The following is a 16224-nucleotide window of genomic DNA, read 5'->3' on the forward strand; positions in this document are numbered from 1 at the left end:
TGCTTTCTATACAGATGTATCAATTTACTTGTTTCTCTCCAGGTAACTGACCAACTATTACAGTGAAGAAGATTTTCCTGTTGACATTCAGAAGGCTCAATCTCCTGGACTTATAGGTGGCAGTGATGTTTTTCCATTCTTCCTTGCGCTGACTCCAAACCGCTCTTCGCCATAGCAGTGGATTGTTGTCTCCCGTTGCATCCAATTTTTTGCTGTTCCTTTTAATTGCTCCAAAATTTTCGAGTCATTGATGCTTTCCCACTTTTTCTTGTCAGCAGTTTTGGGCCACTTCATGAGCAGTCTGTACCCTTTGATCTTTCTTTCCTTAAGAGGTGTAAGTGGTTGGATGAGTCCCTCAGCTGGGATTACTGTGCTAACCACCTCAGTGTCAAGGGTGCTGATGCTCTGTGAACTTTGTGTTCGGTTGCTGCGCTTCACTCAACTTGGTTAATTGACTTTGCAAGAAGTGTTGGTCAATGTGAGGCCCCTGTCCCTGCTCCTTCAAGCACCCTATCCTCCCTTGATGGATCTTCAACCCCTTTTCTGATGTTACTTTCTCCCACCCACAGATGCACAGCTGATGCTTGTGTCTCACTACTGCTGCTTGAATCAATATTTTCAAATTTCACTATACTGATTTCTTGATCTGATGTAGAGTTGTGATCAAACCATCATTCTGCTGTCACAGATGCTGCCTGATCAGCTGAGATCCTTGTGTTTTCATTATGTGGCTTATTCTAGGAATGCAAACCCCTCAGGACATCTCATGATAAACAAGGCAAGGAACGAGGCTGTTCTGACCACTGCATCTTTACCAGCTCAATAAGAACAATCTAATTGGTGGCATTTCCCCTTTGGTATCTGTGCAGATTTTTCCTTTTCCCATATTATTCAGGCCCCCAATGAATGCTACAGTTGAATTTATCATTACTATCATGGAAATTCACTTCCTCTGGAAAAAAAAACCCTTTCTTAGAATCTTGGTTCTTTTCAACTATATCCCATAATTCTTGATTTCTAATATCGCTCTGCTGTCTATATCCTTCATAATTTTAAAATCCTTTTCTCTTTTTAAGTCTTTTTATTGAATTAGTACACACAGGGTAGAACATATAGCAACCAATATATTGTTACAATATAGATATACAAGAAATATTAATACAAAAAAACAATGAAAACAACATAGGTTAGTTATAAAATAACAAGGTAATATAATTGTATACTAGTTTTCCATATATAACGGTAAGGAGAGAAAAAAAACCCCCGAAGAAACCGCCCCCCCCCAAAAAAAAAACTACGTGCCACTAAGCTACAAAGCAAAGCAATGGGCTAGCTAGGTAAATAATAGACTTAAACAGATTAAACAATCACGTCCTCAAACCCGACCTCCACTAATAGCAGATACAATCCACGAATGGAGTATATATATGATCAGAGAGAAAAAAAATAGTTACAATAAATGAAGATATTAAATAAAAGATCTCCAGGTCTGTTCAAATTTAACTGAAGTATCATAAAGATTATTTCTGATTTTTTCCAAATTTAGACACAGAATCCTTTGAGAGAACCAGAAAATCGTAGTTGGGGCGTTAATCTCCATCCAATGTTGTAAAATACACCTTTTCGCCATTAAAGAAAGAAATGCAATCATTCTACACGCTGAGGGGGATAAATTACTAGAAGTTTTAGGTAATCCAAAGATAGCAGTAATAGGATGGGGAGAAATATCACTATTCAAAACCTTTGAAATAATATTAAAAATGTCTTTCCAAAAAGTTTCCAGAGTAGGACAAGACCAAAACATATGGGTCAAGGAGGCTATCTCACCATGACATCTCACAATGAGGTTTAATATGAGAATAAAAACGAGCTAATTTATCTTTAGACGTGTGCTCTATGGCCAACTTTAAACTGAATTAAGGAGTGTTTGGAACAGATAGAGGAAGTATTAACTAGTTGTAAAATATGAGCCCAGTCATCCGCCGAGCTAGTAAGGCCCAATTCCTTTTCCCAGTCGGTCCTAATCTTATCGAATGGAGCTATCCTAAGTTTCATGATAATATAAATAATAGCTGTTACACCTTTCTGACATGGGTTCAGGTTAATGATAGCGTCTAAAATATTTGTAGGGGGTAACGCTGGAGGGGAAGAAAGTATTTAGGAAATTTCTAACTTGCAAATATCTAAAAAAAAATGTGTTCTTGGTAAATTATATTTGTTAGATAACATTTCAAAAGGCATAAGGGAACCATCTGAAAATAAGTCCAAAAACTGTAATATACCATTAGTCTTCCAAATTTGAAAGGCATGGTCCGTAGAGGAGGGGAGAGAAAATATATTGCCAATAATAGGAATCGCTAGCACAAATTGATTATGATGGAAAAATTTTCAGAATTGAAACCAAATGCGTAAGGTATGTTTAACTATCGGGTTGCAAACCTGTTTATAGCGTTTCAAATCGGAAGGAAGAGAAGAACCTAATATAGAGCCAAGTGCCTAGCGTTGAACAGAATGTAATTCCAAAACTACCCATTTAGGAATGGATAGTGTATCTTGGTCAAGTAACCAAAATTTCATGTGTCGAATATTAATTGCCCAATAATAAAATCTAAAGTTAGGTAATGCCAAGCCTCCATCTCTCTTAGCTTCCTGTAGACGTATTCTACCCAATCTCGGATTTTTATTTTGCCAAATAAATGAAGAGATTTTGGAGTCTACTTTATCAAAAAAGGATTTTGGAACGAAAATCGGTAATGCCTGAAATATATACAAAAATTTAGGCAGAATAAACATCTTAACAGCATTAATACGACTGGTCAAAGTTAAATAAAGTGGAGACCATTTAAAGGAAAGTTGTGTAATATGGTCAATTAAGGGTAAGAAATTAGTCTTAAATAAATCCTTATGTTTACAGGTAATTTTAATCCCAAGATATGAAAAATGATTATTAACCAATCTAAACGGCAGGTTCTGATATAAGGGAACATGCTTATTAATAGGGAAGAGTTCACTCTTATTAAGATTTAATTTGTATCCTGAAAAAAGACTAAATTGTGCTAATAAATCTAAAGCTGCTGGAATAGATTTTTGAGGATTAGAAATATATAAAAGTAAGTCATCAGCATAAAGTGATACTTTATGAGACTTTAACCCACGAGTTATACCAATAATGTTAGGAGATTCTCGAATAGCAATTGCAAGAGGTTCTAATGCAATATCAAATAATAAAGGGCTAAGAGGACAACCTTGTCTGGTACCTCGAAAGAGAGGAAAAAAAGGTGAATTAAGAGTGTTAGTACAAACTGAGGCCATAGGAGAGTGGTATAACAATTTGATCCAGGATATAAATTTCAGGCTGAAGTTAAACATTTCAAGCACCTTAAATAAGTAGGGCCATTCGACCCTGTCAAAGGCTTTTTCAGCGTCTAGGGAAATGACGCAGTCAGGATCGTTTTGTGACGGGGTATAGACAATATTTAAAAGTGTACAAATATTATAAAAAGAGTAATGATTCTTAGTAAAACCCGTTTGGTCTTCTGAAATAATATAAGGAAGTGCTTTTTCTAGTCTATTTGCTAATAATTTAGAAAAAATCTTACAGTCAACATTTAACAAAGATATTGGTCTATAAGATGCACATTTATTCTTCTCTTGTATTAAAGAGACGGAAGTTCTATAAAAGGATTCTGGTAATTTACCAAGTTTTAATGAGGCCTCCAGAATCCTGAATAACCAGGGGACTAATGAGGGTGCAAAAAATTTTTTAAATTCCACGGTAAACCCGTCAGAGCCAGGAGCTTTCCCTGAATTCATAGAGAAAATAACATTCTTGATCTCATCAGTAGTAAAGGAAGATTCTAACATAGAGGATATATCATGTGTAATCTTAGGGAAATCTAGGTTTTCTAAAAAGTCACACGTGTTTAGAATCTCGTGGAGATCCTGATTGATATAAAGAGGAATAAAAATCAAAAGATTTATTAATCTCAGCTTGATTAAATGTTAGTTGATCTTTTTGATTATAAATCTGATTAATTTGAAATTTAATGGAGTTAGTCTTCAACTGATTAGCCAACAGTTTACCAACTTTGTCACTATGTATATAAAATTCACTTCTTGTCTTCATTAATTGATTTGCAATAGAGGACGAAAGTAATAAACTGTATTCCATTTGAAGTTCAGTTCTTTGTTTATAGAGCTTCTCAGATGGAGCTGTAGCATATTTCTTGCTCATCTATTTCTTTAATCTTGTCCACAAGAGCAAGCTCTTCCTTCTTCAACCTTTTCCTCAACGCAGCAGAGTACGAAATGATCTGGCCATGAATATAAGCTTTTAAAGTATCCCAAAGAGTATTCATGGAAATATCGTCTGTACTGTTAATTGTAAAAAAAAGATCAATCTGTTCATTCATAAAGTTAACAAAATCCAAGTCCTGAAGCAATAGCGAATTGAAACACCATTGTCTATTATTTTGCTTACTGGGCGATAATTTAATAGAAAGCTTAAGTGGAGCATGGTCCGAAATGGTTATGGTATCATATTCACACTTAACTACTGAAGAAATAAGACGAGAGTCAATAAAAAAGATAATCAATTCTTGAGGAAGAGTGATGAGCATGTGGGGGAAAAAAAGCCTTTTTCCTGGGGATGCTGAAACCGCCAAATGTCCGTTGACCCCAAATCTGAGAGAATGAATTAATCAAGGTTGCAAATTTATTAGGAAGTGTCTATATAGGGGCCAAGCGGCCCAATAATGGGGATAAACGGGTATTAAGATCTCCGCCCCAGATTATTGAAAACTCATTCAAATTCGGGAACAAATTAAATAACGAATTATAAAATTCCAGGCAGTCTGAGTTTGGAGCATAAACGTTAACCAGAATTACCTTTTTATTAAAGAGTAAACCACTAACCAGTAAAAATCTACTGTTCGGATCAGAGATAATATCCTGTTGCACAAATGTAATTGAGGGATCTATGAAAATAGAAACTCCTCGAATTTTGGCATTGGAATTCGAATGATAATGTTGACCCTTCCAGAACTTAAAAAAACGTAATCTGTCCCCCCTCTGCACATGGGTCTCTTGTAAAAATAGAATATGTGCTTTAAGTCTCCAGAATACTTTGAAAATTTTTTTCCTTTTAATTGGATGATTAAGACCATTAGTATTCCAAGAGGCAAAATTAATAGTAGAATCCATAACACCTAAAGTCAATCCTCAAGTAAGGGGAGGATTGACAATAGGTTCAACCCACGAACCGGGAAAGGGAACAGAGTAAACATGAGAAACCGAGAGAGAGGACGCAAAAAATACTTCAATAAGCGTAGCCCAGGAAGAAAACAAACTAAAAAGTGAATCCCCCCCCCCCAAATCCTAAAGCTAAATCTAAAATAGACTAGCCAGATAGAAGCAAGCACTAAATCTACCCCTATGACTTCTGATAGACGCTCAGTAAAAAAGTGTATATGTAAAAAGATCAGCTAAAGTTGTAAAACAGTAGAAAAGTAAAAAAAATGAAAAGTACACCGATTAAAATGAGAACGATATAATACAAAGAAGAAAAAATATATATAAGAAACCGTTGACATACAACAAACCTTATAATTAGGAAAGGAAAAGAAATATCTGCATAGACTAGGGAACAAAAAAATTATGAAGTTTAAGGCCTCCAGTAAGGTGTGAAAAATGATGCTGTGGGAGTGGCCACCCAGAATCCCCAGGGAAGAAGAAGGAACGATGCAGTTAAAAAGAGAATTTGGCAACCATATTAATTAAACAAAAAAAACATTTCTGCCCTCAGAGCAAAAAAAAGAAATTAAAACCCAACAGATTATCAGACTCCAATCAGGCACTGATAATTTAATAGTGCGATTAGGATGTTGAAGGCGAATGTTGATCCAGGTAACTGTGAGCATCCGACGGAGAGTCGAAAAAATGGGAAGACCGATCAGACAATTGGATCCTCAGACGCGTGGGATATAGCAGCACAGGTTTTAAATCCATCTTGTAGAATTCCGCCATCACAGATCTATAACGAACACGTTGGTCGTGAACCTGTTTGCTAAAATCCTCCACCAATCGAAAGCGGAGATCCGAGAAAATGATGTAGCCCTTAGGTCGAGCAAAACGAAGCAACTTTTCCTTGTCTTGAAAATAATGAAAACATAAAATAACATGCCAAGGTTTGCCTGACTTAGGCAAGTATAATGGGACTCTGTGAGCCCTATCCAATAGTGGTGGTTGATCAGGAAACACGGTGGGAAATGAATCTTTTAAAAGTTGAGAGAGAAACTGAATAGGGTCTTCAGATTCGGCAGATTCTTTGAGTCCAATAATCCTTATATTTTGACGACGCATTCTGCATTCTAAATCAGAATTTTTAAAGGAAAGGAATTCCAAGTTTTTTCTTCATTGCAGTAATTGTTTCTTCAGTTTTTCCGATCTTAAGTTCATTCTGTTGCGTATGAACTTGGAGATTAGTCTGATGTTCCGTGATAGTTGTTTTCATATTATCAATTTCATTGATGATTCTCTCCAGTTTAGATGAAATCTCCGCATGAATCAAATCTGATATAGCTTGTATAGTTACCGCCGATTCAACCGGAGGGGGGTTGGTAGCTTTCGGTCTGACAGGAGGTTTGCCATTTTTCCCGTTCTTAGACATAGCGGACTTTAAAAACATCCAAGTATATGATGACAATCCACTGCAAGGTATTGTAAAGGTTGGTGCCTTAAAAGGTAGCTTAAATATAGCTGATCATAGGATAAGAATCAGAGGTAATGGAGCGGATCTAGAAGAGGACCTTACTCCATGAGCACCACCGGAAGTCTCGAAATCCTTTACTCAAATCTCCTCGATTTCAAAAGAATAACTGCAGTTTCTCCAGTCTCTCCATTTAATTAAAGACTCTTGTTCCTGGAGTTGCTTTAGTAAATCTGTTTTGTGTGCTTTCCAAGGCTTCCCATCTTTCCCAAGGTCGGGAGCCCGGAATTGTACACAGCTGTAGCTTTGCCTATGCTCTTAATGCTTCTTTTAATAAAGCCTTAGATCCAGTTTTGTAACCCTTTATTTCTATTGCCTGTTCTCATTCTTGCTACAGTGTAACATTTCACATTTCTTAACATATACTTCGCTCATTCCTATCATCTATTTCCTTGGAATCTTGCTGTCCTCACATTTCATTACACCTCCAAATTGTGTCAATGCTTGAAATGATCAGCGTGTGTGAGAATAATATATTGGCTCATTTTCTGCTTTGTTGCATCTGTATGGCAATGGAGAAGTTGTAAACAAATTTAATTCTATTTTGGCACTGTATAATGTAGTTTAATGTGTTCAATTCTGAGGAAGATTTTACTTTTAGATAAATTATTTTTATTTCTCAGTCCGTTTAATGCTCAAATGTCTTCTAATGTTTTAGGGATACAACAACAATAAGGGCATTAGTTTGGAGGCATCGTTCACTCCAGATTCTCAGTTTGTTATGATAGGTAAGTCTGAGGATATTACTTCCATTAGTTTCCTCATGCATGTTGGAACTGTTTTGCTATGTTATGTGTATTAATTTTTTTTTAAGAGTACTGATGTGCATCCCAAACATCATAGAACACTACAGCACAGAAAACAGGCCATTTGGCCCTTCCATTCTGTGTCGAAACATTATTCCGCTAGTCACATTGACCTGCATCCGGTCCATAACCCTCCAGACCTCTCCCATCCATGTACCTATCTAATTGATTTTTAAAACTTAAGAGTGAGCCCGCATTTACCATGTCAGATGGCAGCTCATTCCACACTCCCACCACTCTGTGAAGAAGTTCCCCCAATGTACCCCCTAAACCTTTCCCCTTTCACCCTAAAGCTGTGTCCTCTCGTATTTATCTCTCTTAATCTAAGTGGAAAGAGCCTATTCACATTAACTCTGTCTATACCCCTCTTGATTTTGTAAACCTCTATCAAATCTCCCCTCATTCTTCTACGCTCCAAGGAATAAAGTCCTAACCGGTTCAATCTTGCCCTATAACTCAACTCCTGAAGACTCAGCAACATCCTAGTAAATCTCTGCACACTTTCAATCTTATTGATATCCTTCCTATAGTTAGGTGACCAGAACTGTACACAATACTCCAAATTTGGCTCACCATTGTCTTATACAACCTCCCCATAACATCCCAACTCCTATACTCAATACTTTGATTTATGAATGCCAGGGTGCCAAAAGCCTTCTTTATAACCCTGTCTACCTGTGACACCACTTTCAGGGAATTGTGTATCTGATCTCCCAGATCTCTTTGTTCCTCCACACTCCTCAATGCCCTACCATTTACTCTGTATATGTTTGTTTATGACAAGGCATGCTTGTTTATTCATTAAATCACCCTAAGTGTATGTGGATTGTAGGGAAATCATGGGATGAACTTTTTTAAGGAAGTGTAAGTCATAAGAGGTTTTGAAACTGTTGGGTTTGAAGAAAATTGTATCACACTTCAACATGGTAATATGTGTGTCAAGAGAACGGCCTCCATATGTTGCATCTGTCATTGCAGTTTGCTCTGACAATTAAGATAACTGAAGTAAAGTGCAGAGATTGTCATGGCTTGCATGTACTAGCAGTACATCACTGTGGTACCTTCAGTCTTGTTTTCAAGTGATATTATACTTGCAAAAATTAACTTTCCTCTCCTTTAAAATGCAATTGAATTGTCTTTCATCCAAATGTAAGAAGCAGGCTTAATGAGACCAATAAGAACTGAATCTTCTCTGTCTATAATGTTATGGTGCATTATAATTGGTTACTACTACTACATCGACTCAGGCCTAGGGGGCTGGCATCGGGCACGATGATGGACTCTCCACTTCTCCCTCTCCCTCATCAGTGTGTTCAGTTCATCTACATTAGCCGCACCGCTGTCTTCTAGGAGCGTGTTGACCATAGTCTTGGGAGGGCACCCAGGGTTCATCCTCCCATGCTTGGGCTCCCATATGATGACTAGGCTGGCAGGTAGCTCGGGGTGGCGTAGACAGTGCCCCCAAGTTGCAGTCTTCTCACCTCGATTTTAATTGGTTCCCTAGAGGTAAATGAAGTTAATTAACTTGTTTGATTTCCCCTTGTGATGAACTACCTAGGTCTTCCACTCATTTCAAAGTGACGCTATTCTCCAAACTTCAAATGTGGCATTTTATTTTTGAACTTTGTACAATTTGGTTGTTACTGCTTTTATTCCAAATTAATGAAAGTGCTCAATTTATGTATTGATTTTCAGGATCTGAAGATGGCAAAGTTCATGTGTGGAATGCTGAAAGTGGTTTGAAGGTGGCTGTTTTAGACGGAAAACACACAGGTCCTGTTTCTTGTCTTCAGTTTAATCCCAAATTTATGACATTCGCCAGTGCATGTTCTAACATGGTAAGTATGTATACTCGTTTGTTTGAAAAAATGTAGGTTGCCTTATTAGGTACCTTTTTGTGACTTTTTCTGCTTTACTATTGCTGAACTATATAAGCCAACTATATCGCTTGGATTACCTCCATATTGGGCGATGTATTTCAGGAAGAGCCAAATGCCAGTTATTGTAGCAGAAGAAAACCCATGCTCTCCACATGCCTGCTGATTCATCTGGACTATGCTGCATTGACCTGACTGCCCTTCCACCATATCTAGAATTACATTTTCATCATTGAGTTTTGCTTTAGCTTGGCATGCTATTTCCCCTTGTGAGCTATTTTGCAAATGAAGAATTATTCATTCTAGGCAGCATCTCTAGGAAGAGGTACAGTCGACGTTTTGGGCCAAGACCCTTCGTCAGCACTAACTGAAAGAAGAACTAGTAAGAGATTTGAAAGTGGGAGGGGGAGGGATGGAGCCAAGAGCTGGACAGTTGATTGGCAAAAGGGATATGGGAAGATCATGGGACAGGAGGCCTGGGGAGAAAGAAAAGAGGGATAGGCAAGGGGTATAGTGAGGGGAATGAGTGCGAAAAAGGAGAGAGAGAAAAAAGAATGTGTGTATATAAATAAATAACAGATGGGGTACGAGGGGGAGGTGGGGCATTAGCGGAAGTTTGAGAAGTCAATGGTCATGCCATCAGGTTGGAGGCTACCCAGACGGAATGTAAGGTGGTGTTCCTCCAACCTGAGTGTGGATTCATCTTTACAGTATCCTCCCGCCACCCCACTAGGAATAGGGTTCCCCTTGTCCTCACCTACCACCCCACCAGCCTCTGGGTCCAACATATAATTCGCCGTAACTTCCACCACCTCCAACACGATCCCACTGCTAAGCACGTCTTTCCCTCCCCTCCCCCCACTTCCTGCAAGGATCGCTCCCTTGTCCATTCGTCCCTCCACCCATCCCTCCCCACCGATCTCCCTCCTGGCACTTATCCTTGTAAGCGGAACAAGTGCTACACATACCCTTATACTTCCTCCCTTACCACCATCCAGGGCCCCAGCCAGTCCTTCCAGGTGAGGCAACACTTCACCTGTAAGTCAGCTGGGGTGATATACTGCGTCTGGTGGTCCCGATGTGGCCTTTTATATACTGGCGAGACCTGACGCAGTCTGGGAGATCGTTTCGCTGAACACCTACTCTCTGTCCGCCAGAGTAAGGAGGATCTTCCAGTGGCCACACATTTTAATTCCATGTCCCATTCCCATTCTGACCTGTCTATCCACGACCTCCTCTACTGTAAAGATGAAGCCACACTCAGGTTGGAGGAACAACACCTTATATTCCGTTTGGTTAGCTTCCAACCTGATGGCATGAACATTGACTTCTCAAACTTCTGCTAATGCCCACCTCCCCCTCGTACCCCATCCGTTATTTATTTATATACACACATTCTTTTTCTCTCTCTCCATTTTGGCCCTCTGCCCCCTTCACTATACCCCTTGCCCATCCTCTGGTTCCCCCACTCCCCCTTTTCTTTCTCCCTGGGCCTCCTGTCCTGTGATCCTCTCATATCGCTTTTGCCAATCAACTGTCCAGCTCTTGGCTTCATCCCTCCCCCTCCTGTCTTCTATCATTTCGGATCTCCCCTCCCCCTCCCACTTTCAAATCTCTTACTAGCTCTTCTTTCAGTTAGTTCTGATGAAGGGTCTCGGCCCGAAATGTCGACTGTACCTCTTCCTAGAGATGCTGCATTCACTAGCAACTTTTATATGTGTTGCTTGAAATTCCAGCATCTGCAGATTTCCTCATGTTTCCCTATTGGTGTGATGCTTATTAGTATAAGATTCTTTTACAAATTAGCATGAAGGATTTCTAGGAGTAAATATTCAACATAAACCTACATTAATATCTTTTAACCTTTCGTGAAGTAGTGTTGGTGGAATTATTTGGTAATCGGGGGAACTTTTTTAAACATTACTCACTTTAAGTTGGTATCTGGTGACTGTTCTAATTTGTTCACAGGCATTTTGGTTACCCACAATTGATGACTGAAGAAAAACACTGGAATCATTTTTAATAAACTAATCATAGATGGACTGAATCCATAAAGCTTGAGTCCACATTTTTGTAAGATCTCTATATATAGAGAGAGGAGTTTGAACGATCGGACTGATGAGCCAAATCGATTTGCTTATACACCATCTGTAATGGTAATGATGGTTACAGATACCTCCTGTGGAGATTCTTCTAGGGGAAGTAAAATAAATGAAGATGGCGTTTCCCAGTCTTCGTTGTCCTCGCATCGTCGTCTGATTTTGAACTTACTGTAACTTGTGGGCATGTGGCAAATCCAGTTACACTTGATTTTAGAACTATTGTATAAACATGGATATTTTAAAATGGGCCTTTGCAGGTTATCTAAGAGCATGAACTTAGCTAACCAGATTATGTTGGCGATCAGTACCATTACAGTTATTTATGTCAATGAAGTATTCTGGTTATATGGTTTATAAGAGCCAAAACTCTATTTGTGTGTCATTGTTAAAGGCTGGCAATGCACTTAAAATTATTATCTTGCTTTTTGAAATAATTGGAAAAAAAAACTGAAAAGTACACAGTAGTACTAGTAGGATCTTTGGTAGGAGTTAATATTTCAGGTTAGTTGTTGTTCATTGGATTAGTCATTTGTCTGAAATATTAACTTGTTCTCTTGAGTTTTCCCTAAGTTTCTGTGCTTCGGCTTTCCAGCATTTACATGTTCTGTTTTTGGAAAAAATTTTACTTGCTTCATTTACGATGATCTTCTTGTCTATCTTTTGTTGGTGTCTTCAACACAGATGAATCTCCATTTTACTATATTGTATATTTGTGTACAGTTCAAAACAAGTTAAATCCAGAACAAAGTTTAAAACAACTTTGGGATGTATTGTGTAAATACAACGGGGTGTAGTGTTTCTACAATTTTTATATTTGGCATGACATTTGAGCTTACTAATACATTTTTATTTATCTTTAGATATTGCGGCAGTTTTGTTTCTTCCCCATAAGTTTTGAAATACAAAGTAATTCAGCAATCTGGCATCTGTACTTGTAAGATCTGTTTTGTAACTTGGCCTTGTTTTTAATACTTTTGGTTTATTAATGTGCCAAAGACAATTTTTCCAGTCAAAATGATATAGTACATTATGCAAAAGCTGAAAGTCTGATTGATGTTAAAAAGTTGAACGCTTAGTTTGTAGTTCATGTTTGGATGGAAATTAGAATTTTTTTAAAGAAACTTATCTAGAACATTATCACCTTCTCTTTTGCTCTTCTGGCAAAACTTAAATGGCCTAAGACTGATTTTGTTTCAGTTCTGAAAAGCATCAATCAACATGAAAATGTCAAATATAAAGCAATATGATGGTATAATTATAGCGTTAGCTAGTGTGAGAAAAGAACTTTTCTTCTGTAATTAAGTTTGGCACATTGACGAAGAAAGGATGTTGGAAGCTACTGTGAAATTTTAATGAGGCTGTTGAATATCAGTTTGAAGATTAATGGGGAAAGAATTGGGGTTTCTGTTGGAATGGGGAAGTTGTCAGAAACAGAGTTCAAATTGTTACCAGTTCTTTTCAAATGAGTCCAACAGTTTTGAATATTTTATAACCCTAATAGAACCATAATGCCAACCTAGTTTGAGCAACCTTTGCTGCAAAATCATTTGGTGATTGACTTGAGATTGTGTTGACAAATTTCTCATTTGGTGGTGCTTCTAACGTGCAGTCTTGTAAATACTGAACCTGTGTCCAAAACAGATAATAAACATTGTATATAGGATAGTTAAAGGGAAGCTGTAATATCCATTTATAAAAATTTCTGTTTTGCTTGTTCATAATTCATAAATGGATAATGACTGATGTCCTAACCTCCAGTGCAGCCCAATCTCCTTTGCTGTTGCAGCATTGTTTTTCTTTAGTTTTCTTATAATTTTGAATATTATTATTGTATCAATGTTTTGCTGTTAAAATTAAGTATTTGTATTGGTGTATTGTGTATTTAAAAAGAAAATGCAGGTGTTTGTTCATATGTGATGTTATAACATGGTTAAGAACTAACTATTGTAACCTCGGCACCATTTCCCATACCCAAGTGAAAAAGTAATTACTTTAGAAAGCTATCGGATCTTTGTGATCCAGGGCTTTGCCCAGTCAGAGTATTATTAAACTACTCTAGTTTAAAACAAGATGTTTCTGTAGTGGTGGAATTAATACTGATCTGGGCAGCTGAGGGTAGTGTAGAATATGTTCAGAAAAATTTCTTGCCTGATCCCTGGGTGAAAATCTTCAGCAATGGTTTGATTTAAAAAAAGTATCTGTGTCTGTTGTGGATCTGTTGAATCATTCATTGGCTAAATGGGAGCTAATCATGCTCCTTAAACATAATTTCTTCACAGATTGGGAATTATTCTGGGATACCTTTCCATATCTCAGTGCAAATTTTAATATCCAGTAGGACTTCTTCAATTAGCCCTTGGTACTGTCTGGGGAAAATAGGTTTAGGTTTTACTCCACATATTTTTCTACTAAATTTAATATATTACCTGTAGTAATTAAATCAGTATCAATATACCATACTTAAAGGTCAGCACAGCTGTTCTCTACTTAATATCAGAGGTATTTAAAAGTTAATTGTGTTCCCTAACTTTCTGTAGCAGTCTAATTTGCATGTTTCCTGCATGCTTTTAATATCTTACAGTTCCAAATGAACATTTTTTTTTGCATCATGAACACATAATGCAGTGTGCAATTGGATATAATTTTGTGTTGTCAGCTGGGAATCCTGGCCTTCCCAAATACAGTAAAGAATTGCTGGGTGACGTCCTCCTGGTGTTCTTGCCGATTTCTTGTTATTGGTAGGGGATTAGGTCACTTTCCACTCTGTCTCAAGAATATGTGCTACAAAGGATATTCAAGAATATCCAAGGACCTTTGTTAATTCAGTACATGCAAGTATTAATGAGCAGCTACTGTAGTAAATAAATATGCTGACATAGTCCACAACTGTATGATGCTGGTCTATGGATGAAAGAAGGCTCACTTGAAAATGTTTCTCTGTAACTGGTAAAATTAAACTGGTAAACATTTAGTTTCAGTATTGATGTTATCTCTCCAGATCTTTTGTACTTAATTGTAATTCATTTAATTAAGATAAATATTTGATATGAAACAATAGAAACAAATTGTACATTTTTTAAAAATTTTAAATTTTGTTCCCCTTCGTGCCTGTGCATTATCTCTGTACCAGAAATGGGGTGTGTACACAAATGAGGGAAATAATTTTTTTTAATTTGGGAAACAGATTGCTAGGTGTTTGTATTTTCCCCGGGTACTCGCTGTGAATTCAGCAGTATGCCATAATCCATTGACACTCTACTTGATCCAGTATCCATTTTAAACTGGCTAGTAGCAAGAATGGGAACCTAACCTTGTGTGGACCATGTCAAACCAAAGCAGTACATACGCTATCCACTTGCGGTGGATATTTAATGGTACTTATATTCTCTCTTCCCCACCTCACTTCTTCCTAGGACCACAAGACATTGTATAATTAGGCTATTCGGCCCATCAAATATACTCTCTCACTTGATCGTGGCGGATCTATTTCCCCCTCAGCACAATTCTCCTGCCTTCTCCCCGTAACCTTTCATGCCCTGACTTATGAAGAATCTATCAACCTCCATCTTAAATACACTCAGTAACCTGGCCTCCAAAGCCACCTACGGCAATGAATTCCACAGATTCGCCACTCTTTGCCTCAAGGAATTTCCCTTCATCCTAAATGGATGTCCTGCTGTCCTGAGGTTGTAGCCATTGGTCTGTAGGAAACATATTCTCCACATCCACTCTATCTACATCCACCCTTTCAACATCTGCCCCTCCCACCCCATTATTCTAAGTTCCAGCGAGTAAAGACCCAGAGTCGTCAAACGTTCCTTGTATGATAAATCTTTAATTCCTGGAATAATTTTCCGAACCTCCTTTGAACCCCCTCCAATGTCAAAACATCGGATAAGGAGGCCAAATCTGCTTTCAATACTCCAGGTGAGGTATCTAAAGCCTCGGCATTACATCCTTGTTTTTATATTTTAGTTCTCCCAAAATGAATGCTAATATAGCATTTACCTTCCTCGCCACTGACTCGCCCTACAAAGTTTAGGAACTCCTGCATGAGAACTCTAAAGTCCCTTTGCACCTTGGATTTTTGAATTTTATTCCTGTTTAGTCTATGTTTCTTCTATCAAAGTATATGACCATGGACCTCCTGATACTATATTTCATCTGCCACATCTTTTCCCATTCTCCTAATCTGTTTAAGTCCTCCTTCAGACTTCCTGCTTCCTTCAACGCTACCTGCCCCTCCACCTATCTTGGTATTGTTTGCAAACCTGGCCACAAAGCCTTCAATTCCGTCATTCAAATCATTGACAAATATGTAAAAAGCAGTCCCAGTACCGACCCCTGTGGAACACCACTAGTCACTGGCAGCCAATTAGAAAAGGCTCCCTTTATTTCTATTCTTAGTTTCCTGCCAATCAACAAAAGCTCTATCCATTCTAGTATCTTTCCTGTAATACCATGGGCTCTTATCTTGCTAAGCAACCTCATGAGGCATCTTATCAAAGGCTTTCTGAAAGTTCAAGTACACAAAATCAACACATTCTCCTTTGTCTATTTTGCTTGTTATTTCTTTAAAAAATTCCAGCAGATTTGTCAATCATGATTTTCCCTTGAGGAAACTATGCTGACTACAGCCTATTTTATCATGTGCCAAGTATCCCACAAACCTC

The 16224-nt window shown here is 37.9% G+C and overlaps 1 protein-coding gene across 1 annotated transcript in view; it reads left to right on the forward strand.

Annotated features, from left to right (window-relative positions):
• wdr82 (WD repeat domain 82) overlaps window positions 1-14522 on the forward strand; it is a 48918-nt gene extending 34396 nt beyond the window's left edge. Inside the window, exons 7-9 of the mRNA XM_072280789.1 lie at window positions 7425-7494; window positions 9268-9410; window positions 11418-14522. Coding sequence (XP_072136890.1) covers window positions 7425-7494; window positions 9268-9410; window positions 11418-11447 — 243 coding nt within the window. The 3' untranslated portion in view covers window positions 11448-14522. The remainder of the gene's footprint in view (window positions 1-7424; window positions 7495-9267; window positions 9411-11417) is intronic.
• Window positions 14523-16224: the final 1702 nt, after the last annotated feature.

The sequence above is a fragment of the Mobula birostris genome, chromosome 16 (assembly GCF_030028105.1).
Source record: "Mobula birostris isolate sMobBir1 chromosome 16, sMobBir1.hap1, whole genome shotgun sequence".
NCBI classification, from domain to species: Eukaryota; Metazoa; Chordata; class Chondrichthyes; order Myliobatiformes; family Myliobatidae; genus Mobula; species Mobula birostris.